Below are 27,418 nucleotides of genomic sequence, written 5' to 3'. Positions count from 1 at the left end.
AGAAGAATAGTGACAGGAGAAGGGTATGTTTCCATCTCCGACTTGTGAGTCTACCAGTGGTTGGCTGTTGGCCGTTGTGAAAAAGAAAAAGACTAAAATGTGTTTTGGGGAAGGAAGGAAGGAAGGAAGGAAGGAAGGAAGGAAGGAAGGAAGGAAGGAAGGAAGGAAGGAAGGAAGGAAGGAGATAAATGAGGATGAAAGGAGATAAATAAAGGAAGAAAAAGAAGGCAGGGAGGGTGGGAGGGAAGGAGGGAAGGAAGGAAGGAAGGAAAGGAGGGAGGGAGGATGGAAGAAGATGAAGGAAGGAAGGGTGGAAGAAAGAGAATAAATGAGGAAGATAGATAAATGAAGGAAGGAGGGAGGGAGGGAAAGAAGGAAGGAGATAAATGAGGATGGAAGGAGATAAATGAAAGAAGAAAAGAAAGGGAGGGAGGGAGGAAGGAAATAAATGAAGGAAGGAAAAGAGGGAGGGAGAATGGAAGGAGATGAAGGAAGGAAGGGAAGGGGAGATGAAGGAAGCAGAGGTGGTATTCAGCAGGTTCTGACCAGTTCTGGAGAACCGGTAGCGGAAATTTTGAGGAGTTCGCATAACCGGCAAATGCCACTTCTGAATTGGAGATTTTACGGTATCCTTCCCCGGCCACGCCCACCACCAAGCCACGCCCACAGAACCAGTAGTAAAAAAAAAGTTAAATCCCACCACTGGAAGGAAGGAAAGAAAGGTGGGAGGAAGGAAGAGAATAAATAAGGAAGGTAGATAAAGGAAGGAAGGGAAGGAGGACGGGAGGTGGGAAGGATCTTCCAGTGGCCAAGGTTGAGAAACAGTGGCCTGGAATGCTTCCTTTCAGCTCCATCCTCATTTATCTCCTTCCTTCTTTCCCTCCCTCCCTCCCTCCTTCATTTATCTATCTTCCTTCTGAGCAATTAAAAATCTCTTCTTCATGAAGAAATTGTAAAAGGGAATATGATTGCATGGAGTCGGAATGTAGGACGTAGTATTACACTAGCAGAATGGGAAAAAGTTTGGGGCAGGAATAATAAGATCACAAAATCGGTAGCATACAAGGAAAATCTTTATAAAATGTTTTATAGATGGCATCTCCCTCCTTCGAGGCTAGCGAAGATGCACCCCAACATGAGTCCGTATTGTTGGAAATGTAAGAAAAAAGAAGGAACTTTTTTCCATATGTGGTGGACATGCACAGAAACCCAAAATTATTGGAAGAAAATCCAAACTTGGTTGGAAGAAATTACAAAAGAGCAGATCGAGTATAAACCAGAGTCCTTCCTACTAGGGATCTTTGACAAACAAATTTCCAAAAACGCTAAATATATAACAATACATATATTAACTGCGGCCAGATTAGCCTTTGCACAATACTGGAAACAACATCAAATTCCATCAGATGAAATGATTATTGATAAAATTTCAAAATGCGCAGAAATGGACAAACTGACTCTGGCACTAAAAAACAAAGATACTTCACAATATTATGATAGTTGGAATTGTTAGTATAATTGGATTAATCATAGATAAATTATATATCATAAGGCATAAGTTTTAACTGATAATAATGAGATAGTGATATATGTATAGAGTAGGTGTATATATGACATAAATCAAAGACCATATTAAAAAAAAAAAGATCTTGCAAACTGTAAAATAAGAATGTTTTTAATTTTCTTTCTTTTTCCTTTCTTTTCAATCTTTTCTTTTCTTTCTCTTCTTTCTTTTTTTCTTTCATTTATTTGTATATGTATTGTTGGCTGTTTTTAACTGTTAAAACTAATAAATTGTTGTTGTTTTTTAAAAAAAATCTCTTCTTCATTCTGACCCTAGCAAAAAGAAAAGGGGCACCCACGTATCCTACTTTGCAATCCAAAACACCCCCATAGCCCTTTTTGTTGTTGTTGTTGATGATGTTGTGCTCTATTGACAGATGCAGCTTTGTGAGATGACTTCATATTACTCCCTGCGGTAAACCTACGTATCCATCACAGCTTCCCTGCTGAGTTCTGGTCTGCGAATGAGTCCCCCCCCCCTCCAGAGCCCCCTGTTTTGCAGAGAAAGGGTGGGTGGGAGATAGAGAAGATGGGTGCTTTATGAATCACCAGAGAATCAGGGTTGGGATCACCCTTTTAATCCCCAGCGCAAGAGCCTGCTATTAATACCCTTCAGTTTGAGACAAACGATTCCCAGAATTGCTGGATCAGGGAGAAAAAGCAGGCTCTTAATTAGTCCAAAATGAAAAGACACGGTTGTGTGAGGAGGAGGAGAAGCTCAGCGGAGGAACAAACATTCCTAACATTTCTTTCCTGATATCTTTCTTTCCTTCTGTGGCCTATGGTACCCTCAAAAGCCAAGGTCATGATTTCCTTTGAATTTTTTCAGGAGAAGCATTAAATGTGAGAAGAAAACCTGGTAACCTTCAGATGTTTGGGAGTAAAAGCCTGATTCATGTATTTTTATTTTATTTTACTTTATTATTATTTTATTTTATATTGTTTCATTTCATTACATTTTCTATAGCTGACCAACTCAGCCAAATGACTCTTACAAGTCTAAAATGCTCAAACAATTAAAACAATTTAAAAGACATGAAAACAATAATAATAAAAAAACACATCCACAACATAAATAAGTATAAACAGCAGCTGTGACGATTAATCAGCTAATCGTAAAACCTGGTAATGAGGCCCTTTCCATTAGGCCCAACTATCACCGCCAGGAATAATGGGAGATGCCAGTCAAAACTGTTCCGGACTAGCAGGCTCGTAGCCTGCAAACCTGATTGGCCCGCTGAAAGCCGATCGTGATTGGTTGCCATAGACTGATGCGATTGGCCAGTAAACGGGCTGCCACGATTGGCCCTGCCAAGAGCAGCAAATTCAAATCGCCTTCATTGGCTGCCTAGCCGCAGCCAGCTCTATAAAAGGGGCTGCTGTGGCTGGGTTTAGTTGCTCAGACCTGAAGTCACAAATAAAGAGCTTTAGTTACTGTCTGAGTCTTGCCTCCGTTCTTGAACCATCCTCCCAGATATAACACTGGCGATGAGGATGGGATGCGGAGGCAACAGAAGCTGTTAAATTGAGCTAGCTGAAGGAGCACGTGGCTGACAGAGCACAACGATGGCAACATGGCCAGCAGTGCTATACCACCCGCACCATTTGATCCAGCTAGTGAAGATTGGGACTCATACATGGACAGATTTCAAATGTTCCTGGAGTCCAACAACCTCAAAGAGGCCACGCCCAGCAAGAAACGAGCCATTTTTCTAACCCATTGTGGACCAGCAGTTTTTAAGATGGCTAAAGCCTTAGCCAAGCCAGCTGAAGTTAAGACCATGGATTGGGACACCCTTGCTCCCATCCTGCACAACCATTACGCCCCAGCCTTGCCAACTCTCATTCGCAGACATGAGTTCTACCAGAGGGACCAACGTGAAGGTGAGAGCGTTGGGGATTTTGTGGCAGACCTGAGGAACCTGGGTGGTTTGTGTGGCTTCGCCAACCTCGAGGAAGCCATGAGAGATCGCATCGTCCTTGGCCTCAGAGACCCAACCACTCAGAGCAAGATCATGGCCAAGGGAGACATCGCGCTTGCAGATGCCATAGCAAACGCCACAGCAGCTGAAGCCACTCGTAAATCGGCAGCACGAATGCGTCGAACCAGCGGGACCAACCGCCAACCCACCAATGATGCTGGGAAACCTTCAGACAAGTACACATCAACCACCCATCATGAAGACGTCGAGTCACCCTCAGACAGCGAGGAAGAAAATAAACACAAACACACATCCTTCACACTCCACACATTGAATTGAAAACCCCTGACACCACCCCAACACTGCACTCTACAGCAGAATTCAACAGAGCTACTGCCCTGGGATAGAAGCTGTTTTTCAGCCTATCTGTCCTTGTTTTTATTATTCTGTACCTTCTCCCAGATGGTAATAGTTCAAAAAATGGGTTCCCAGGATGAGATGGATCTTTGAGAATGTTTTGAACTTTCTTAAGACAGCAGGAGCTATAAAGCTCTTCCAAAGAGGGGAGAGGGCGGACTTCCGGTGGCAGGACAGGGATGTCCAGAAGTGGAGAAGCCCAGCTGTGGCTTTCGAACACCTCTTCTCGCGTTTGGAGGGATCCCCAGTGGATACACGAAACCCGTAGAGATTCGTGTCAGAATAGAGGACCCCCGGGTTGCTGTTTGGGGGAAGGCAACTCCCCAGCAACGAAGAAAGAGCCTATGAGATCAGCGCGATTGAGCCAGCCACCAGCTAATGGCATCTCCAAAGTCTGGTCTGTCACTGAACTGACGAAGCAAAAAGTGACAGCCTGAAAGATCTGAGCAGAAAAGGGCAAAAGGACTACAAAAGCCGTGAGAGCGATCGGTCTGACTCTTCCTGTTTCATTGTGAGTAACAGTGGTGGGAAGCTGGAGACAAGCGGCTAGAAAAGCGGTTTGAAAAGTGAAAGGGGGATAAACGCGGATAGAATGGCTCGATGCTTAAAGTGAAAGTGTGGATTGGAGCGATTGGAAGAAGATGGTTGAGGAGAGAAAAAGGCGGTGGGAAATTTAAGAAGCTCAGGAGTGGATTGCCATCTGAGACCAGCGCCTGAGAAGACTAGAAGACTAGGAGAGGACTATAGCTGCGAAGGAGGGCAAAGCGAGCTGTAGAGAGCGAGATTGCGACGCACTGACTTTTATATGCAAGGTCCTCTTCCTTTTAGCAACATTGCCTACAAAACTGATTTCTAAAGTGATCGATTTGAGGCGGACACCCAAAGTGACTGTGGACTGACAATTGCTGGCAGAAGGGAAGAAGAAGAGGGAACATGGCAACTGGTTCATATTTATGACAGCTGCAGTGTCCTGATCCCTTTTTTGCCACCTTCTGACAAGCAAAGTCAACAGGAAAGCCAATTCACCTAACAACCATGACACTAACTTAACAACTGTAGTGATTCACTAACAACTGTGACAAGCAACGTCATAAGATGAGGCAAAACTCACTTAGCAACCATCTCACTTAGCAGTGGAAATGTCAGGCTCAATTGGCTTCGTAAATGGAGGTCTACCTATAACAAAAAAAGGAATGAATGGTATACATCTATGGAATCAGCAGAAGGAAAAGAACAAACTCTGATTTGGGGACGGATTGCAGCAACTATCTGTCCATGAACTTGTAAACTATTTTATCAAGACACGTTAGCTTTGGCTACTTTTCAGACAAACAGTTCTGTTGATTTAAGCCTCGTTCCTTCACCTTAATTTTTGACTTTGAACATATTTGATGTCCTTGTCCATGCATAGTGGAAAAATCTTCCCTTTTGATGTCACATAAAATGCTCCCCACGGCTCTGTATTTCATTAAAATTAAGGGAGGTTTCTTTGTGAAATAAGAAGTCCCAAATGTGTTGCCACAAAGGACCACCAGATTCTGTTTGCTATTCCTCAGTTCCTTCTTGAACAGCCCAGTTTAATCCCCAGTATCTGAATATATTTTGCTATTCTATACCTGTGGCCCCATTGAAGCCTTCTAGCTTCATAACAGAATCACCCAGCCATTGCTGAAATGATATAAAGCCTGTTCACCTTATTGTAATTTTGCCACATTCATGGTTGGATGACTCTAAAAGAGGGTAAGAGTTATTAATGACCTTGATGTCTCCATTCAGAAGACCAGGAATTCAGTGGGTTTCATTGGAACTTGTAAGATGATGGATGACGGGTTCAGCCATATTCACACAAAGCGTTCTCCTATGTAATGTGTCCACTGTGAAAATTGGATTGTTACTCTGTTAGGAATAACAAGGTTACCTAACGTAGTTTGGGTAAAATAATATATATAAACTATGATAGTAAGTTTAAGTGTGTGTCACTTTAAACTGCAAAGCATGTAATTTTGGGTGCGGTTGTGAACCGCCATAAGGGGGAGCAAGAGAACCTGACGATTGCTGATTGATGGTTTGCTAACTGCGTGTTCCCTACTGCTGAGTTATTGAACATCGAAGGAAGAAAGGAGGTTTGACTTCTTCATATCTCTACTGCAAGGAGATATATTACTGGACTGATATTTGTGAGTTTACTGACCTCTTTTTCGACACTGGACTTTGCAACTGAATAATCCCCGGACGGACTGAACTAGTGAATGATATATGGACTGTTTTGATTATGCTAAAGCTATTACTGGAATAAACTATTTAACTAGCACAGTGTATCTGTTTTACTGAGTGTAAGCTACAAAACGTTTATCTCACATATTTTGCCTGCCTGCCTGCCTGCCGTGCAGATTCTGCTAACATATTCTACTTCTTGTTGCTCACAAGAGTGCAGAGAAGAACAACAAAGGTGATTAGGGGACTGGAAGCTAAAACATACAAAGAATGATTGCTGCAGTTGGGTATGTCTAGTCTAGTGAAAGAAGGACCGGGGTGACATGATAACCATGTTCAATATCTCAGGGGCTGTCACAAAAAAGAGAGTGTCAAGCTATTCTCTAAAGCACCAGAGGGCAGGACAAGAAGCAATGGGTGGGAACTGATGGGTGGAAGCTGGCCTTCAGAAGTTGTGGGTGCTCCATCACTGAAGGTTTTTAAGGAAAGATTGGGCAACCATTTGTCTGAATGGTATAAGGTCTCCTGCTTAAACAGGGGGTTGGACTAGAAGACCTCAAAGGTCCCTTTCAATTCCATTATTCTGTTGTTGTTGTTTTAATTAATCCTGGAGAGTGTTCATCTCTGGTTTCTAATTTCACCTAGAATTCCTTAGCCTGGATTATTAGTAAAACCTCTTGATGGAAATCCTTGTGGATTACTTATAACCATGGACAGGAACACCCAAGAGAATAGCAAAGAGGGAAAAAGAAGGGACATGGTGATATCCCAACACCAAGCCCATCAATTTTGATACATGTATTTTGATATCACAACCAGCATATAAGCAGCATGATACAACCTGCATTCCATCATTCTGGCAAAACCTCCAGATTCTAGACAGCATGGAGCACATATAGCGGTTTTATATGGTACGCTGCTTATATTTTCCACGTTCACACAAGGCATTACGTAATATAGGGATGCCCTTAATCAGATCAGCTCTAAAACCAACACTCAACCTGGCTAGGGTTTTATGGCTTGGTTCAGGGGTGTCCAACCTTGGCACATTTAAAACTTGTGCACTTCAACTTCCAGGATTCCTCAATCAGCCATGCCGTATGGGGAATTCTGGGAGTTGAAGTCCTCAAGGCTTAAAGTTGCCCAAATTGGACACCTCTACTCTAGAGAACAGCAAGGGTGGGAAAGGAAACAAGCACATGGATCTGCAATGCTGAGAAAGGTGGAAGGAATGAAAAGAGGAGGATGACCGGTAGCAAGATGAATGGACTTCATTACAACTGCAATGGTTGTCATGTTGGATGGCCTAAAGGGCTAGTTTTGAGGACCGATCATTCTAGAAAGGATTGAATTAGTTGCTAAGACTCAATGTCAACTGGATAGCACTTTATCCCTATTAGCTAGGTCAATAATGGAGCTGAGATTTGACACAAAGTCTTCCATATGTATAATTGACACTACCTTTGTGCATCTTTGCTATATAGTTTTGTATTCTTAAAATACCCTTTTCTGCACTGGTCTCCTGGGATTAATTTGACTGACTGACTAGGAGAGTTGCTTTCTTCTTTTTGTACAATCTGCATTTTCCCCCCTTATCTAATCAAACTTTGACTAGATGTCCCACATATTTATTTTTCCTTTCCTCTTGTTTGCAGGACCTTCGGCAAATATTGCATCCTCTCAGGTAAGCCAATGCAAGTGGCAGGTGGTGGTGGGGACAGCGAACAGAAACACTGCATAAAAAGCAGCACCTGACATCAGGTCCTCCGAAGTCTACCTTCCTTCCATCGGTGTACATCATCTCCGAACATAGCCATGAATTCCTTGGTAACTCTCGTACTCCTCGGCCAGATTATAGGATGCACGTTTAGTGTTCTCTTGATAAAGGAATTTGATTGCAATGGAGAAGAGGCTAAAAAATTTGGAGATTTGGCCGTGGACTACATCAATCAACATAATCTACATGGATACAAACAAACTCTCAATGTAATAAAGAGGGTTGATTTCCTCGCCCCCCGGCCCCGGGTAAGTACAAAGGAGGAAAAAATTTCTTAGGCTTATTTACTAAATCAATAACAGGTGATTTTGGGGTGTTATATTGTGCCAGTCAATTTCTGTAGCCTTCCTGCTAAGATTTGGGCCCCCTAAGCTCTAATTTTCTATTCTGGTTCTTCAGAAGGAAATATTTTCAGATTTCCGTTTGAAAGATGTATGTCAATGAGGGTTGGGTGCAAATGTGGCAATGCCATCCCGATATTTCTTCATCAGGGTCATACACTGATTATGTTTTGTCGAGCCTGTTCTTCTTTCAACAGATCTGAGTGAGGTTCACACCCAGGACTGGCACGGAGCTAGATCCTTAGGACCAACAAATTCCTTTTTGACAGTCCTCCCACGGTTTTATAATAAATAGGTCTGACACTAACTCAGACACTGGATGGAGGGTTACAATGTAAGCCACATCCCTTTCCTGCCAATGCAATGCACCTCAAAAGAGGCAGGACTTGTGTTCTGTTGCTCCTTCCACCATCTTGCTGATATTGACAATGCCCCCAACCCATCCCAGTGAACGCCAATACTTCTAACTGCTGCTTCTTTAGCTCAGATCCTCAGAAAAGCAGGGTGATCATCTCGTGATCTACACCACACACACAACATGTTTAACCAGCACAGAGCATGTTGTTGTGATTGCATTTCGATATGCAGAACTTGGTGTGAGTACCGGTTAGATTTGTTGCGTCAACTCAGCCCCTCGGGTTATTTAATAGTTCAGTGTGTGATGGAAATCCAGGAAATGGTTCATTCTGCCAACTGGGTTAAGTGTTGTGTGAACTCTCCAACGGAGGAAAACGTTAGTTTCCTCCCAACCATCTGATCTTCATTAAACCCCTGTCCCAAACAATTGCCCTAAGTATCTGTAGGTAGACAGGTCAAGACTACCTGATGCCATTGTTTGGAGCCAAAATGCTGGTGGTTCAATAGACAATATGGACACAAGTGAACCATGCCATGTCAGAAAGAGGTAATTTCTTCCACCCAGACCTGGCCAAAACCAACAACTGGGAAATCAAGTGAGGCCTGCAAGAAAACCTAAGGTGTTCATGTCAGGATATGTCAGCCTTGTCCATTCCTGCCTTGCAACCTCCAAATGAACTGTGTTTAACTTAAGACAACACTGAAATTTCCTGTTGGGTGTATTTTCTTAAAAGCAGTTGATACTGAGAAGCACAGCAGGACAGATCTTTAACTTGGGTATCAATTCAAACATTTCCAAGAGTCAGCTGATGCAACAGAGACAGAAATGTGCAGGGAGAAAAGTCATTCTCATGCTAATTTTTCATTTTAGACACCCGTTGAGACGGTAGTCTCAGTTGAGCTGGATGTTCTGGAGACAACGTGTCACGTGTTGGATCCAACTCCTGTCGAGAATTGTACTGTAAGACAACAGGATCACCATGTAAGTGTCTGAAGGTTCTTGAAAATGCAAGACTTTGTGAGAGAACAGATGGCTTCTTACCACTCCATCAAGAGTAAATTGAGTTTCTGAACACACAAAAAAACTGATATATTGGTGAACAAAGGGTTAATGCACACGTCTCCAAACATGGCAACTTTAAGACTTGTGGACTTCAGCTTCCAGAATTCCTCAGGCAGCCATTCTGAGATCCCAGGGTTAATGAAACCTCAGTAGTCGCTAACCTATTCTATGGGCATCCGTTTTGAGTTCATGTTACATCGCCAGATTTCATTTCAACTCTGAGCAATGAATTAGTCAGGAATTAAGAAGTCAATTCTTCTTTCACATTCACCCTGTGATGTTCAAAGCTGAATTGTTCCCATGCCAGATACCATGAAAAGTGCCTTATTGCTCCTCTGCTTAAAACAGAAGGTATCCAACCACAGCAACTTTAAGATCTGTGGACTTCAACTTCCAGAATTACCCAGACAGCTATGTCCAAGGTTGGATGCCCTGGGTTTAGAGGTTAAGTAGAAGTTCTCATATTACAACACCTGCAAATATTTCAGCAAAGACACCAATAAGATAGTTTTGAAGCAAGTATGCATGTCAGGTTCAAAACCAAGAAAGACCCGCTAAGTTAGGACAAAGCAATTTTCCTTTATTCCTCCTTGCCTATAGAGAGAAATCATGCCAAACTAAAGCAAACTACTTGCATCATTAAATGTATACAGTAGTCTGATAACCAGGGGTGGGATTCAAAAGTTTTAACAATCGGTTCTGTGGGCGTGGCTTGGTGGTCATGTTATTGTCGGGGTGTGGCCAACTCAATGTCACTCACATTGAGGCACGCATCTCCTCCCCTGGCCTCCCATGACTGTGGAGATTCTGCAACAGTCGTAAGTGTGAAAAATGGTCACTTTATTCAGTGCCATTGTAACTTTGAATGGTCACTCCACATGCAAAGTACCAGCAAAGGAGGGGGGGAAAAAGTCCAGAGATGTTCCTGAGACAGGAAGTCTAGTCCTGCCAAGAATGTAATAAGGGTTAGTGTAGAGGCAGTTTCTGTGAGCAACACCAGAATGTTTCCTTCCTGCCTTCCTTACAGGATTAGGCCAGTAATTCCTTCTAACAACCGGTTCTCTGAACTGCTTAAAATGTTAACAACCGGTTCTAGCGAATAGGTGAGAACTGGTAGAATCCCACCCCTGCTGATAACTTCTAGGGAGGAGCTGTCTTGACCTATTTCTTCTCAACCAAACGTCTAAACTTTGCTGTCACTTGCTTCTCTGGAATGCAACGCCTCCCACCTGGGAATCCAGACTGCATTCCACCACAGTGCACTAGCTACCCTAGTGATGCTGCCTCACAAATTAGTCTAGCCAAGTTCCTAGTGCACTGTGCTCATTTTAATAATATCCTATCTATTAAGAAAGTGAAATACGCTCTAATCTGTAAATATGCTACAAAAGCAAAATGCCACTCACGCATCATCACAAAAACTCCAGAACCGTAAAGCCTACAAACTTGAAACTTGGCACTTATGTTCCTCTTAGCTTCTAGGTGCTCACTAAGAAAGGATTTTTGGAAATGACCACCAGGGCATTAGTGTTTCCTATATTATTATTAACATGCTCTGATGCTAAGGAGTTCTACTCCCCCTCCTTACCTGAAAAGAAATCTGTTTCAAATGCAAAATACAAGCAAAGGAGAGGAGTTTTAGCTTCAGTTTTAATTCCACAGCACCAAGCAGCTTTAGTACAGAACAGTTGAACTAAGCCAAGCCCAGGCTCCTTGCTGTCTCCTTCTTGCTCACGCAGCAAATACTGCTTCAGTTCCAAACAGCCCTGAACTCTCTCACGCACTGACAGGACACTAGCTGGGCAGATGAGTACAATGGATGCTGGTAGGCAGAGGCACAATTTTTCCCCATGATTTTCCTCCCCAAAATCTTGCCCAATCACATAGTTTCGTGGTGGAGCATGGGTACCCTGCTAGTGGACCATAATAAATCCTACTAATGCTATAAATCCCCCAGAAACACCAGTTTTAAAACACTAACCCAAATGGTTAATTAAATCATGTTAAGTTGAAGTTTAACATGTTTAATTTGATGCCTTTGTATCTCCAGGCTGTTAAATCAGAATGTGTTGTCAGGATCCACAGAGAGAACGGCGACAAAGTGTCTGGCGCAAACTGCCACTCAAAACCAGGTAATTAATCTTCATCATTCTTGGACTCTTAGCGGAGTTGGGTTCAAGAAATTAAGAGTTGAGCTAACCACTGGCATCTTGTCATTTCTCATACCATCCCCTGGAGTTCTTTTAAGCTTGCACTGACTGATTCAGTGAGTCCATCCAGCCCCCTCATTCTCTGTTGTCCCCTTCTTCTTCTATTGCCCTCAACCGTTCCCAGCATTAGGCTCTTCTCCAGGGAGTCCTTCCTTCCTTCTCATGAGGTGGCCAAAGTATTTGAGTTTCATCTTCAGGATCTGGCCTTCTAAAGAGCAGTCCGGGTTGATCTTCTCTAGGACTGACCGGTTTGATCGCCTCACAGTCCAAGGGACTCGCAGGAGTCTTCTCCAGCACCAGAGTTCAAAGGCCTCCATTTTTTGGCACTCAGCCTTCCTTAACGTCCAAATTTCACAACCATACATTGCAACTAAGAAAACTATAGCCCTGACTACATGAACTTTTGTTGGCAGGGTGATGTCTCTGCTTTTTAGTTTGCTGTCTAGATTTGCCATAGCTTTCCTCCCCAGGAGCAAGTGTCTTTTAATTTCTTGGCTGTATCCTCATCTGTGGTAATCTTGGAGCCCAGGAAAATAAAATCTGTCACTACCTCCATTTCTTCCCCATCTATTTGCCAGAAATTGAGGGGACCGGATGCCATGATCTACTTCCTGGTTATTGGAAAATTGCTATGGAAAATTTCCAATTTAGTTTGCATTTAGGGTATTCCCAATCCATCTCGTTATTTAGAACAAGAACAGTCAAGGGTCTGAATTGTGATCACATCACCACGGGGATGCTGCCACGGCCATAAGTGCGGAAAATGGTCCTAAGTCACTTTTATCAGTGCTTTTGTAGCTTTGAACGGACACTCAGCGAATGGCTGTAATTGAGGCGCTTGGCCATTGTCTCCGATTTATGACTATTGCAGTGTCCCAGGATCACGTGACTCTCTTTTGAGCAAGCCAAGTCAATGGGTTTCAGCTGGCAACAGCGTGACCAATCACTGCAGCGATTAACAACTGTGTCAAGAAGGTCATAAAATAGGGCAAAATCACTTAACATGTGTTTCATTTGGCAAAACAAACATTGGGCTCAATTGTGGTCATAACTTGAGGACTTCCTGTATGTTGTCACCTGTTATGTTGTGACATGGACAGAGAGGACGTCGGGGAGGAACAGGGCCAGTCCTGCAGTCTGGGGAAGGCTCTGATGAATGTTGTGCATCGGTGGCAGTTACGGGGCCAGGCCCCTCCCACAGTTACCAGCTGCCTTCCGAGTCAGAGATCAGTGGGGCAGAAGAACAGCTGGAGCCTGTTCCCATGTGCGCATGCACAGAGCTGTCAGAAGAAGAGAACAGTTAAGGAACAAGGGTCGACTCAGGAGTAAAGGCACAGATGGACGGTGAATGGCCCCTCTCACAGGGAATAAAGAGGAGCAAAAGGGGAGTGATTTTTTTCAGGGGACAATTAGTTCATTTTATTAGGGTGAAGATTTGGTCTGCCACCTGCTCTAAGTGCCCTTCTTGACCATTTTTTTGTTTGTTTGTCTTTTCAGATTCTGTGGAAAATGTGCGTCGAAATTGTCCGAAATGTCCAATTCTGGTGCCTCTGAATGACCCTCATGTGGTACAATCGGTTGAATACGTGCTCCATAAACACAATGAAAAACAGCCTAACCATGCTTATGAAGTCCTTGAGATTTCAAGAGGACAGCACCAAGTTAGTATGCAAATCTTAAAAGGGAATTCCGATTACCTCTCCCAGTTTAATGCTTTGATGCTTCGTATAACTAAGAGAAAGCAGGAGGAGGCGAGGGGAATTATGCTCTGCAAAACTCTGGGAAAAGAACCAATATCAACAAGGGAGAATATGGGTAGCTCAGGATTGAAATGAGCGATTCCGGGTGCTCTCTGAGCTCGGTTGTTTTCTTGAAGATGTTTCGTTAACCGAACTAGGTAACGTCATGAGTGCTAGGAACAGTTGACCACGGGTGATGGTGGGGATATGCAGCAGACAGGGCTAAAATTTCATCCCCCCCGGCTCTTGAATTTTGCCACTTCTACCCACAACCCAGCTAAAATGTCTCTTGCTTTGATTTCAGTATGAGCCTGAAGCTTTCTATGTGGAGTTTGCTATTGTGGAGACCAACTGCTCTGCTCAGGAAGCTCATGATGACCATCATGACTGCCATCCCAAAGTAGCTGGAGAAGCAGTAAGTGTGCGGGTCAACTCCGATCCTATCTGAGCAATTGCCATTTCTTCCTTTCTCTCTCTCTCTCTCTCTCCCTCCCTCCCTCCTCTCTCCAAACCAGGATCATCTGTGCATTTGATTATTGAAAATAAGTATGCGAGGTCAAATATTCCATAGAGCAGTGATGGCTAATCTTCTCCACACTGTGTGCCAAAAGTGTGCCCATGCGCTTTCTCGCATGCCTGCACTCATGATGCAATGTGCGTGCGACTCCCCCGCCCCCTGCGCATATATGTGCAACCCCCTCCATGTACACTGCGTGCCTCTGTGCATGCACATGGAACCACTCCGCACACCGCATGTCTCTGTGCATGCATCTCCCACACACACATCTCCCCCCCCCGTGCATGCGTGGCAGATACCCAACAATCAGCTTGCTGGCAAGGGCGCTCACATGCCTGCACTCATGATGCTATGTGCGCGCAACCCCCACGCCCCGTCTCTTTCTCTGTCTCTCTCTCTCCCTCCCTCCCTCCATCTCTCCTCTCTCTACACCAGGACCACATTCATTCCAAAATCAGTATGCAATTTGTGTGCGACTCCCCTGCATGCACAGTTCCTGCCTCTACGCAGGCGTGACCCCCGTGCAGCACATGCTTCTGCACATGCACACGCAACCACTCCGCACACTGCATGTCTCTGCACATGCGCACCTATCTCCCCCCATGCATGCGTGGCAGATACCCAACAATCAGCTGGTTGGTGGGGGCGCACATGCATATGCAGGGGGTCTCATCCGGGCAGCCTCTCACATGCCGGCAGAAGTGGCTCTGCCTGCCATTTCCGGCATGCGTGCCATAGGTTCGCCATCACGGCCATAGAGAAATGGAGACTTGAATCTGGCTCTCACCTGCCCAAATCCCACACTTTAACCTCTGTGCAACCTCAATTTCTTCACAATTCACCCACAAATAATGCATCCCCAAACTTCCTGTAAGCCCTAGATGATAAGCTGAAGATCCACATGGATCTTGACAAATTTGAACACTGGGCCCTATCTAACAAAATGAAACTTGATGTAGAGAAAAGTGGCACTTTTCTTTCACACTTAGGGATGAAAAATCAAATGCACAGAAGAAGAAGAAGAAGAAGAAGAAGAAGAAGAAGAAGAAGAAGAAGAAGAAGAAGAAGAAGAAGAAGAAGAAGAAGAAGAAGAAGAAGAAGAAGAAGAAGAAGAAGAAGAAGAAGAAGAAGAAGAAGAAGAAGAAGAAGAAGAAGAAGAAGAAGAAGAAGAACTACTTTATTGTCATTGTACAAGTACAACGAAACTGTGGATGCACCCCAGAACTGTTCGCAATACCACACCTAGAGTACTGCATCCAGTTTTGGTCACCGCATTATAAAAAAGATGTTGAGACTCTAGAAAAAAATGCAGAGAAGAGCAACCAGGATGATTAGGCGACTGGAGGCTAAAACATATGATGAACAGTTACAGGAACTGGGTCTAGCTAGTCTAGTGAAGAGAAAGACCAAGGGAGACATGATAGGAGTCTTCCAATATTTGAGGGGCTGCCACAGAAGGGGTCAAGGTATTTTCCAAAGCACCCAAAGACCAGACAAGGAATAATGAATGGAAACTGAACAAGGAGAAATCCAACCTAGAAACAAGGAGAAATTTTCTGACAGTGAGAGCAATTAATCCATGGAACAGAAGTTTCCATCAGAAGTTGTGGGAGCTTCATCACTGGAGGCTTTCAAGAAGAGACTGGACAAGAAGACTTTCAAGAAGACACCTGTCAGAAATGGTGTAGGTCTCCTGCTTGGGCAGGGGTTTGGATGAGATTTCCAACTCTGTTAATCTGTTAACATCTGAAGAAGAATAGGATGCCGAGTACTCTAACAAATTGGGCTATAATCTGACCAGATTCTTTAATTCACTAGTAACTTTTTGTGTTCACGTGGCCATAGCTGAATTCTTCCTTCTCTCCCTCCTTCTCTCCAGCATATTGGATTCTGCAAAGCGACTGTTTTTAGATCGCACGCTGCCCTTGAAAAACCTAAAGATGAACAGTATGAGTCGGACTGTGTCATCTTTGATGTCAAGGTATGGATGTTAAATGCAATTTTGTTCACCCTCTTTCCCCTCATTCTCATCCACTTAAGATGTGTAGACTTCAACTGGCTGGGGAATTCTGGGGGTTCAAGTCCACGTATCCCTTGGTTTCTCTTATCCATTCTGTCCATCCAAGCAGCTCAAAATCAACTTCTTGTTCCAGCTATAGATTCCCCTGTATCCCTTCACATGAATAAATGCTCTGATATGTCATAGAGTTTGTTTAATCTTGGCTTAGCATAATGCAGCCTTTATGATTTGCAAACCATAGATTATTTTATTTACATGCTTCCTTTTCTCTGAGATTGTTATTTTATCCTCACCACGACACTTTGGATTGTAGATTGGGCTGAGACAGAATAACCGGCTCAGAGCCATGGTATTCATTCAACAAACTGCGGTTATAACAAATTAGGGCTCAGTCAACGCTTACAATAACAAAAGGAACAAGCCTCTATTAACTGAAAGACTAGCTGCCATGTTCCAATGTTATTCATTTGATTTCGACTCTAACGTTCGCCAACTGCCAGATTACAGGTAGTCCTCAATTTACAACAACAACCCCAAATTTCTGTTGCAAAGCGAGTCTGTTGTTAAGTGAGTTTTGCCCTATTTTACGACCTTCCTTGCCACAGTTGTTAAGTGAATCACTGCACTTGTTGTTACCTTGCTCACATGGTTGTTAAGTGAATCTGGCTTTGCCAATGACTTCGCTTGTCAGAAGGCCGCAAAAAGGAGATCACATGGGCCTGTGACACTGCAACCGTCATAAACGTGAGTCAGTTGTCATGCATTCTCAATTTGACCCTGGGGATGCTGCAAAGGTCATAAGTGTGAAAAACAGTCATAAGTCACTTTTTTCAGGGCTGTTGTGATTTCAAAGTATCACTAAATGATTGAGGACTACCTGTACTGAAAATATTAAGAGCTGTTGATTTTCTTGATTTTCTTTTTTCAATTTTCAGTGGATTTTCTTAATTCACTGTTGTGTAAATGCATTGGAAAGTTCAAAGCAGGATAAAATCCCAATAGCATTTAGAGTTATATACCGCTTCACAGTGCTTGACAGCCCTCTCTAAGCGGTTTACAGAGTCAGCATATTTGCCTCTGACAATCTGGGGCCTCATTTTACCCACCTCGGAAGGATGGAAGGCTGAGTCCACCTTGAGCCTGGTGGGATTTGAACTGCCAAATTGCAGGCAGCCGGCAGTCTGCAGAAGTAGCCTGTAGTACAGCACTCTGACCACTGTGCCTCCGCGGCTTATGGTTCAATGGCCAAAGAAGACTCATCCATGTTTTTTTTCCATTTTTTTTTCCAGGAGGGACATTCTCACACCCATTTGATTGAGCATCACTATGGAAAAAATATTCCTTCACCAGGACACAACAATGTTGTCCTGGACCTCGTCCATTCGCACAATCACACAAGCTCCTCGCATGAGTCTCATTCTCACGAAAGTGTGGTAGAAGTGATTGCAGTCCCACTTCCTGTCGCCAAAAGAGAAGCACCAACAAAAGCTCCACCCTTGTGTCCAGGAAAAGTACATCACTTCAAGTTGTAGGCCAGCCATGCCAGGGAGCAGAGAGAAGCCGCCTAGTTAGTGCCAAAACCCTTTTCCAAATCTGAACTCAAACCTTGAATCCAAAAAGGAGTTTTACTCTGATACATTATAGTATTGGCCAAGTATTGTGATCACCCGTTGTTGTTGTTACAAGAAAGAGGCTTTGCATTTGTGCCTTTCTGCTTTTAGAAACGCAGATCTCACTGCGAACTTAACGTCTTCCAGTCTGCCTCTGTTCAGCCAAGGAACGACTAGAAAGTTGAAGAGAAGTTACATTAGCCCCAAAATCAAAATTCTTCTTCTTTTTTTGAGTCAATAACATTCTTTCTCAGAAAGTCAAGGACAAATGACCCCGCACCTGGAGAGGAGTGTCTGGAGGAATGTCTCCAGTTGGGATGATGATTTGATTGGACCATGTGATGGACTGATGGGTGCAGGGGATGGATCTTCGATTTTCTTCTGGGAAGAGGAAACCTGGAACTCTCAGATTCGGGTTTTCCCAGATGTGCCAATATGATAACTCTAATAAAATGGAATTTTGAGGAAATGCTTGTCTTGGAGTTTATTGGTTTGGAGTTTGTCAGTTGGAACGCTGATATTTGGATTTTTTCCCCCCTTCTGTTTAATTGTATCTCCTTCCTTGAGACTGTCTGGAAGAGTCTCTGTAATTTTCTTGGCATGGTTTTTCAGAAGTGGCTCGCCATTACCATCTTCCTAGGGCTGAGAGGAAGTGGCTGGCCCAAGGTCACTGCTGGCTTCGTGCCCACGCGGGGCTATAATTCACAGTCACCCAGTTTTTAGCCTGATGCCTTAACCCAGGGGTGTCAAACTCAAGGCCTGCAGGCCGCATCCGGCCCATGGGATGCTCAGATTGGGCCCGTAGGGTTGGCCTGGAAGCAGCAAAGGACCCTCCTGCAGTGTCTCTGCCAGCGAAAGTGGAGTTGGGAGGGAAGAGGGCTGCAGGTGGCCATTGTGGCCAGAAATGGGCCGGGAGGGCAGCGATCTCCATTTCCACTGTCATAAGGCTATCAAAACAAACTAAAAAAAGAGAGAGAGAGAGAGAGAGAAATGTTTCCCCTTTCGCATTTGAGCATGCAAGAAGGGACATTTGGACTGCTAATGAAGGGGGCCATGTTCTGAAAGGGTGTTGGGCAATTCCTATTGTGTCGTAATGGCTTTGCCCTGTTTTGGATGTGGAGTGAGGGGGAATCCTACCGTTCTGTCTTTGTTCAGACTTTGCTGCGGAGAGTTTGAAAATACCCTGTTGTGGAAAGGGAACTTCACCAGGACAGGGGTGACACCCAAGCAGAAAAAATGCGAGGGGAACATCAGGCTAGCCATAAAAGCAAACTTGCATAGGAAAAGAGATTTGATAAAAGGTATTGAAAGAAGCCCCCTAGACAAAAGCCAAGTAATTAAAGCTAGGGAAACAAGAAAAAGAAATCCCTTACAAACAAAAGGCCATGCAAAATCAGCAAAACAAATAGACAAAAGACACATAGCAGACAGGAGATTGCCACTAAACAAATATAAGAAATGAAACTAATAATCCAATCAAACCACCCCGCAGAGTTTACCCCGTGATGGAAATGAAGACAACCCCCCCTGACAGGATTTAAGCACTCACACACAAAAGGAGAAAAGGTATAAAAATCAGGAGTTTATTACACAAAGCTGGCTAGCCCCAGGAACGCAGACTTCTTGCTATCTCTTGCCTTCCTGAAAATTAAAGGAACCTGCCTTCCAAGTAGCTGCCTGTCTGTGTCCTTACTCTGGAGCACTCCCAGCAGGAAAAAAAGAACCCTTGGAAGAAAGGCATTTTCAAGCCTTTCAACACTGTCTTGAATGGATTTCTGCCTGCAGTATTTGCTGTGCTGATGAATGGAGCTATCTAGATACTTTTCTTTCTTTTTCAGTAAGCTTTTTATCTCTCAAGTGCTGACATCTGCTTTGTGCTATAAAGAAGAGTGGGGTTGCTTTCTGCCTCTACAAAAACCATGTTTCTCCATTTCTCTCTTTGGGAAAATATAATATTCTGCCTTTTTTCATATTCCTCAATATATTTCATTCTTCTAGGAGTGGGGGGTAGGTGCCTACTTTCTGCATACCTCAGCAGGTGTGCCAGTTTTCTTCACTACACAAGCCACAGAGAATATTTGATAGGTTCACCTGTTGTGCTTCTTTGTTCTCCTTCCACAGTTCATAAACGAAATAAAGTGAAATAACTTCGTTGTTCAGGACTGTAGCTATGCTCTCTATAACTGTGTGCAAAGAGCAGCTGCAGGCACCCACTGTGTGCTGTTGTGGCAGGTGTACCTAGTTAATGAACCTTCAATCATGTTTAGTAAATCCTGAACTTGTACTGGCCCCTATTGAACATTTTAGCATAGCATTTTTCAATGGTGGCAACTTTAAGATGCATGGACTTCAATTCCCAGAATGCCAGCATCCTAAATTTACCAAGGTTGAAAAGCATTGCTTTATTAGCAGAAATGAATGAGACTGTCAATAGCGCCATCGCCTGGCAGACAAGAAATACTGCAAGATTCTTTGCATCTGGTTCCCAGTACAGAGCCAAAAGGCCGCTCCAGTTCTAACCCATACAAAAACAGCAGGATTGCATGCTGAACTACAGGGGCAGAAAACTCACAAGCAATGCAAAGGTCTCTGAGAAAGCAAACAAGTTTTGTCATCTGACACTGTTATGTCTTTGGGACCGGTTGGGGTTCCCAACCGGGTCCGTTCTTTAAGCGGGAGCACCAGCAGCTCCCATTGGTTGGCTCCATTTGACAGTCGGCTATAAAAGCCGGCTGTCAGGCTGAGCCACTTGTTGTTTGCTGGCAAGTCTGCCTGTTAGCTGGCAGACGCGACAACCCTTGTTCTTTGAATAAAGCCTGTTTATTGCATGCTCTGGTCTAAGCCTCTCCTTTCCTTCGATCCACAACACTGGCGATGAGGGTGGGATCGGAAGGCTAGCCAGAAGCACTTATTCAAAGAGCTAAGAATCTCGCTGACAGAATCGCCGCGCTGAACCACAGCCGTATCGCTCGCCGAGCTAGGACTCAGACCGCTGCTGTCTGTGAGTGAAAGTTATGAGCGTTAGAGCCGCTCGAGTTAGAACGCTGCAGTTAGTGAAAGTCGGGCGCTGTGAGTGAAAGTCGCGAGCGTTAGAGCCACTTGAGTTAGAGCACTACGGTTAGTGAAAGTCAGGTGCTGAAGCCGCAGCCGCCCGTGCTCGCAAAGGAGCGCGAAATTCAAACCGCTGCCGTTTGAATTCAACCTCTCAAGTAAAAGTTCGGCACTGTAGCCACAGTGCCAACGCTCTCTAGGGAGCGCGAAAATTCGAACTGCTGTCAGTTACGGCACTATAACCATAGTCGCCAATGCTCTCCTGGGGGCGCGAAATTTGAATTGCTGTCAGTTACGGCGCTGTAGCCACAGCCGCCAAACGCTCGCAAAGAGCGCAAAAATACAAACTGCCTTCACGAAGGCTGGAGTCACTGAGCGAGTTTAGGGCGCTGTAGCCACAGCCGCCAACGCTCACGGTTAGCATTAAACCAGGGCCACGAACACCCAGTGAGACAGACCAGTCTGCTAAGAGACTGAGGGATCCAGAATGAATGTCAATTCGGCATTCCCACCATTCAAACCCGATGAGGAGAAATGGGATTCGTATAAGAATCGCTTCAACCACTTTATCTATGCCATCGGATTGGCTGATGCTACGGAGCAGAGGAAGAAATCCTACTTCCTCAGCTACTGTGGGGCTGCAGTCTACAACACCGCCACAGCACTTTTAGCACCACGAGAGATCAGGAACGTCCCATGGACTGAGCTGCTGGAAACACTTTCCAACCACTACTCACCGAAACCGTCCCAGATCGCTAGACGTTTCTCATTCAGAATGAGGAAGCAAGCCGAGGGGGAAACCATCAACCAATACATGGCAGCCCTGAGGACAGCAGCTCTACATTGTGAGTTTAAGAACTATTTGGACGATATGCTGCTCGATCAACTCGTCTGTGGGGTAAGAGATCTAAGGCTCCAAAGATGTTTGTTGGCCAGAAAAGATTTAAATCTTCCCCAGGCCGTTGAGGAAGCCTTAGCTGCTGAACTCTCAGCCCAATCAGCAGCTGAGATCCAGGGCACCGCACCCAAGCCCAGCACTTCCACCATCCACTCTGAAGAAGTGGTGGGCGAAGATGACCCTGCAGAATACTCCGACATTCATCGTCTCAAGCCGATGAGACAGCCGCAGGTAGGAGCGAGGCAAAGGAACAACAGTGGCCCAAAACAAACTCTTTTGTGCCTAACCTGTGGAGGTTCCCATTCCTGGGCATCTTGCAGGTTCAGAAACGCCAGCTGCCACAACTGTCACAAGAAAGGTCACCTCGCAAGAGTCTGCCAGGCAGCGCACGTTTTTCCACAAAAATCTCCTTCTTCTCCTGGTTCCCAAAGGCAAGTAGAAAACTGCTATACTTGCTACCACGCTAACCACACATTTTATACCCCCAATAAAATTACACTTTCTGTCTTCTTAGAAGGTAATCCCTGCCGCATGGAGGTAGACACGGGGTCAGCGCTCTCAATCATTTCCTGGGACACGCTTAAGAAGATCCAGCCCAGACTGACAAGGAACCAGCTTCAAAAGTGCCATCTCACCTTGAGGGACTACCAAGGAAAGAACATCCCTGTCCTTGGGAAAGGCAAGTTCCTCGTTAAATTCCAAGCCTTCAAAGGCCATTTGCCTTTAGTGGTTGTTAATGGTGCCCTCCCTAGTCTTTTGGGGTTGGATTGGTTCCCCTCTCTTGGCCTTAGTATAAAAGGGATCCATGCTGTCTCAACTTCTGATGTTGACTCCTTATTCTCAGACTACTCTGACGTTTTTAGTAGCGAGTTAGGCTGTTATAATGGCCGAGTTGTAACCGAGTTACAAGCCTTCCTGGGGTTATTGAATTTCTACGCTTCGTTCCTCCCACACAAAGCCTCAGTCGCTGAACCGCTGCACAGACTCTTAGATAAAAACACACCATGGCACTGGGGACCCAAAGAAAACCATGCATTTAAGGTAGTCAAATCTCTACTCACCTCTGAGGCTGTCTTAATCCAATTTGACCAACGCCTTCCCTTGGTCCTAGCCGCAGACGCATCCCCTTTTGGGATAGGAGCTGTCTTAAGTCACAGACTCCCCAATGGCTCCGAGGCACCAATTGCCTTCTTTTCAAGAACCTTCTCAGCGACTGAACGTAATTACAGCCAAATTGATAAGGAGGCCCTGGCTGCAGTAGCAGCAGTCACAAAATTCCACGAATTTCTATTCGGGCACCAATTCGAACTCATTACCGATCACAAGCTGCTTCTAGGACTGTTATCAGGGGACAAGCAAACCCCACAGATATTGTCGCCCAGGATGACTAGATGGACCTTATTCCTGGTGGCTTACTCATACAAACTGGTCTATCGTCCCGGAAAGAATCTGAGCCACGCAGATGCCCTCAGCCGCTGTCCTTTGCCGGCCCCAGTCGAGGACCCAGCTCCTGTGCATGCTATTTTCAAGTTCAATGAACTCAAGCTGCCAGTGATTGCGGACGACATCGCGTCACATTCAAAAAAGGACAGAACAATCGCCCAGGTTCTGGACTGGGTAGGGAGGGGGTGGCCGGAAACTAACTATTCAGTTGATTTCACCCCATTTAAAACTTGCCAGCAGGAGCTTTCTAAGTTGCAGGGATGCCTGTTGTGGGGTACCAGAGTCGTCATCCCAACCACCCTTCGCATACCCATCCTGAAGGTGCTGCACGAGGGCCATCCGGGCATCGTACGGATGAAGGCGTTGGCTTGCAGTTATGTCTGGTGGCCCGGGATGGACGATCAGATCACCAAGTGGGTAAGCTCATGCCGACCCTGTCAGGAATCTAGGGCAGCCCCGCCAGCCGCCACACCCACCAAGTGGGAAAGTGCCAACGCCCCGTGGTCACGGCTTCACATCGACCTTGCTGGACCAATGCATGGCAAGACTTTCTTGGTGGTCGTGGATTCATATTCAAAGTGGATAGATGTGGCCTTACTTCCCACGACCACCACCCAGGCAGTTGCTAAAGCCCTGACTCGTTTTTTTGTGACTCACGGACTTCCTGACACACTGGTCTCTGACAATGGCCCCCAGTTCACTTCGAGTGAATTTAGCAGGTATGTCACCAATCTGGGCATCAGACACGTCCTCACGGCCCCCTTTCACCCTGCTAGCAACGGGTTGGCAGAGAGGGCAGTCAGATCGGCTAAGGAGGCACTGGCCAGGTTCGGCCAAGAGGACTGGCATTCTAAACTGTCTCGTTTCCTCCTTAGCCAGCATACTACACCTTGCACAACCACGAACAAGTGCCCGGCCAAACTGTTAATGGGGAGACGCCTGAGGACTACTTTAGACAGGCTACACCCCCACTACTGCCCAGACACCCCTTTGGGGTCTGACAGTCTGGTCAGAGATTTTGCATTACAGGACCTAGTCTTCGCTAGGAACTTCGCGGGGGATCCGCTGTGGGTGCCGGGAAAGATCGTGGCTGTCACGGGTCCGAGATCCTATCGGGCCCAGCTCGAAGACGGTCGCGTGTGGCGGAGGCACCTGGACCAATTGAGGAGGCGACGGAGCAGTCTGACCAGCTCAGAGCCGTGTTCACTGGACAGTTTTCAAGTTCCCCACCAGAGTCCAGTCGAGAGTTTCCAAAGGGACCAGCCATTCCCAACAGAACAGAGGGAGCCGGCAGTAGACCGGGACTGCCAGCCTGAGACTCCACCACTACCACCCAGCATGGTCGCCGACCATTCGGGCAGAGACTGTTCTCCGTGCCAGCCCGAAGGCAGGGACTTTCCCTGGGTCCACGATCCTGCGCCGAGCCAAGCTCACTCCCCAACGTCCTCTAGCCAGGGCTCCGCGAACTTGTGGCCACCCAGTGACTCCCCTGAGCTACGACGCTCCGGTCGCCAACACAGACCACCAGCGTACCTCAAGGACTATACATGTTCCCATCTAGGGGGAAGGGGTGTTATGTCTTTGGGACCAGTTGGGGTTCCCAACCGGGTCCGTTCTTTGCGGGAGCACCAGCAGCTCCCATTGGTTGGCTCCGTTTGACAGTCGGCTATAAAAGCCGGCTGTCAGGCTGAGCCACTTGTTGTTCGCTGGCAAGTCTGCCTGTTAGCTGGCAGACGCGACAACCCTTGTTCTTTGAATAAAGCCTGTTTATTGCATGCTCTGGTCTAAGCCTCTCCTTTCCTTCGATCTACAACAGACACAGCCCTAGTAAGCTGCTGGTTCCCCTTAATATATGTGCCGTTTTGTGGCATGCACTTTAAACGTGCCTAACCTATGGCGTTTTATATGTAATTTCCCAATATACCTTTTCTTGTGCAGAATTTTTAGTGAAAAGATTTGATTGTTTCCCATTGTCCTTTATTGCTGCTTGAGCTGAGCTGCCTCTCTTAGCAGCCCTAGAAAGTATTTTGATAATTTGTGCCAGCTCATTCCCCCTGCAATCCCTAAGAGATCCCTCGCCTCCTCTTCCTCCTCCTCTTCTGGTTAAAGGCAAGTCCAAGAGAGGAGATAAATACATCGCTCTCTCAACTCCATGTGGTCAGCTGCCTAGGACCATGTGATCCTATTCATCAATAAATCCTTTTTCCAATTAGCCTCCGTGCTTCCAGTGTCATTCTCCCCACTTGGAACTGAACCAGGTGGATATGCTCTCAGGACATGTCCATACCAGTGGAGCCGGCCTTCTCTCATCTTCTCTATAATTGGTGCCACACCAGAATGTTGTCGAATGGTGTCCTTTGTGATGTGATGAGGAAGGGAGATGCCCGATATCCAACGGAGCATTTGCATTTCCATGACAGTTTTTGGTCCCTGCATTCAGTGACACACAGTGCAACAGGGCAGATGGTAGTCTTGTAAATCATAGCTTTAAGTCGGGTTGGCATTCATCTGTCACATAACACACCAGTGAGTTCTCGCCGACGCATCCAGGCTGCGTTCAGCCTTGCTTGTACCTCATCGTATGTCACCACTTCCTGTGAGGTGGGATCCCCCATACTGAAAAATGTCTATAATAGATTCCTTCCAGATCCCTATTCATAGCACCAGCCTTCTAGCTATTCTTTTTTTACACAACACTTTTTAGAGCCCAATTTTACTGGTAGTAGAGAATCTGTTAAAAATGAAAGAGTTAGCACAAGGCGCAAATAGCTACAAACCTGGCTTACTGCAAAGACTGGATGCCTTTCAAGATTAACGAGTTTATTCGCTGCTTAGAGTATGTGTGTATGTGGGTATGTATACATAGAAGATGGGATCAACCAATGCTCCAAAGCACCTGAGGGCAGGACAAGCAACATCAGGGACTGAAAACTGTCTCCATGCCATGGAAATGCAAATGTTCCGTTGGATATCGGGCATCTCCCTTCCTCATCACATCACAAATGACACCATTCGACACCATTCTGGTGTGGCACCAATTACAGAGAAGATGAGAGAAGGCCAACTTCCCTGGTATGGGCATGTCCTGAGAGCATATCCACCTGGTTCAATTCCAAGTGGGGAGAATGACACTGGAAGCACGGAGGCTAATTGGAAAAAGGATTTATTGATGCACTGATGAATAGGACCACATGGAGTTGAGAGAGCGAGGTATTTATACGTTCTCTTGGGCCTTGCCCTTGAGCTTCCTGTTCCTGGGCAAGAAATGTATTCTATTGGTTGTCAGAGTCGCAGGGGGCTACGCAGGGGTCATAGCTAACTTTTTAGGTTGTCGGAATTAAGTTTGATTGAAACCTGGACTCTCTGAGATGCTGTAATGAGGAGGCTTGTGTCCTGAAAGGGTGTTCCCATTCCTATTGTGTCTTAGTGGTTTGGATCTTGAGTGAGGGCTGATTTTTCCATTCTACCTAATTCTACCTTTGTTCAAAATATCCTGTCTTGAATGGATTAACAAATCTGCATTTCTAAAAGTTTTAAGATTATTATTTCTTATTAAGGGAAATATCATATTCTGTCTTTTTAACTATTTTAACTATTACTCAAAGTATTTCATTCTTCTAGGAGAGGAGTGGGTGCTAACTTTATACAACTGCCAACCATCTAGAAGTCAATGGCTTGGAGGCACCCAAAACAGAGATGGCAAGAAACCATTAACAAAGATATGCAAGCCGCAGACCTGTGCCCTGGAGATACAACTGACCGTGCAAAGTGGTGTTCAATTAGCCCATTAGGGGACTCTGCACTTGCAGGAATATGCTAGGAAGAAGAAGAAGGAGGAGGAAGAGGAGGCGAGGGATCTGTTATGGATTGCAGGGGGAATGAGCTGGCACAAATTATCAAAATACTTTCTAGGGCTGCTAAGAGAGGCAGCTCAGCTCAAGCAGCAATAAAGGACAATGGGAAACAATCAAATCTTTTCACTAAAAATGCTGCACAAAAAAAAGGTATATTGGGAAATACATATTTTACATATAAAATACATATTTTACATATAAAACGCCATAGGTTAGGCATGTTTAAAGTGCACGCCACAAAACGGCACATATATTAAGGGGAACCAGCAGCTTACTAGGGCTGTGTCAGACGACAAAACTTGTTTGCTTTGTCAGAGACCTTTGCATTGCTTGTGAGTTTTCTGCCCCTGTAGTTCTGCATGCAATCCTGCTGTTTTTGTATCGATTAGAACTGGAGCGGCCTTTTGGCTCTTTACTCGGAA

The 27,418-nt window shown here is 45.2% G+C and overlaps 1 protein-coding gene across 3 annotated transcripts; it reads left to right on the top strand.

Moving 5' to 3' along the window:
- The first annotated feature begins 3,122 nt into the window (after positions 1–3,122).
- On the top strand, positions 3,123–18,219 carry LOC113454328 (antihemorrhagic factor cHLP-B-like). Of its 3 annotated transcripts, none has more exons than XM_087933550.1 (8): positions 3,123–3,447; positions 7,772–7,800; positions 9,463–9,573; positions 11,705–11,786; positions 13,362–13,525; positions 13,908–14,018; positions 16,000–16,101; positions 17,430–18,219. In XM_087933550.1, exons 1-8 carry the CDS (start codon positions 3,138–3,140, stop codon positions 17,670–17,672), a joined length of 1,152 nt encoding a protein of 383 aa, XP_087789676.1. In that variant the 5' UTR covers positions 3,123–3,137; the 3' UTR covers positions 17,673–18,219. The 3 variants fall into 3 exon arrangements, with proteins under 3 accessions (XP_087789676.1, XP_087789678.1, XP_087789677.1); XM_087933552.1 differs by lacking the exon at positions 3,123–3,447 and adding an exon at positions 7,337–7,404; XM_087933551.1 differs by lacking the exons at positions 3,123–3,447; positions 7,772–7,800 and adding an exon at positions 7,909–8,141.
- The last annotated feature ends 9,199 nt before the right edge of the window (positions 18,220–27,418 follow it).

This window comes from Pseudonaja textilis, chromosome 4 (assembly GCF_049901715.1).
Source record: "Pseudonaja textilis isolate UNSWEBS1 chromosome 4, rPseTex1.2, whole genome shotgun sequence".
Classification (NCBI taxonomy): domain Eukaryota; kingdom Metazoa; phylum Chordata; class Lepidosauria; order Squamata; family Elapidae; genus Pseudonaja; species Pseudonaja textilis.
This window is presented reverse-complemented; position numbering and strand designations above follow the sequence as displayed.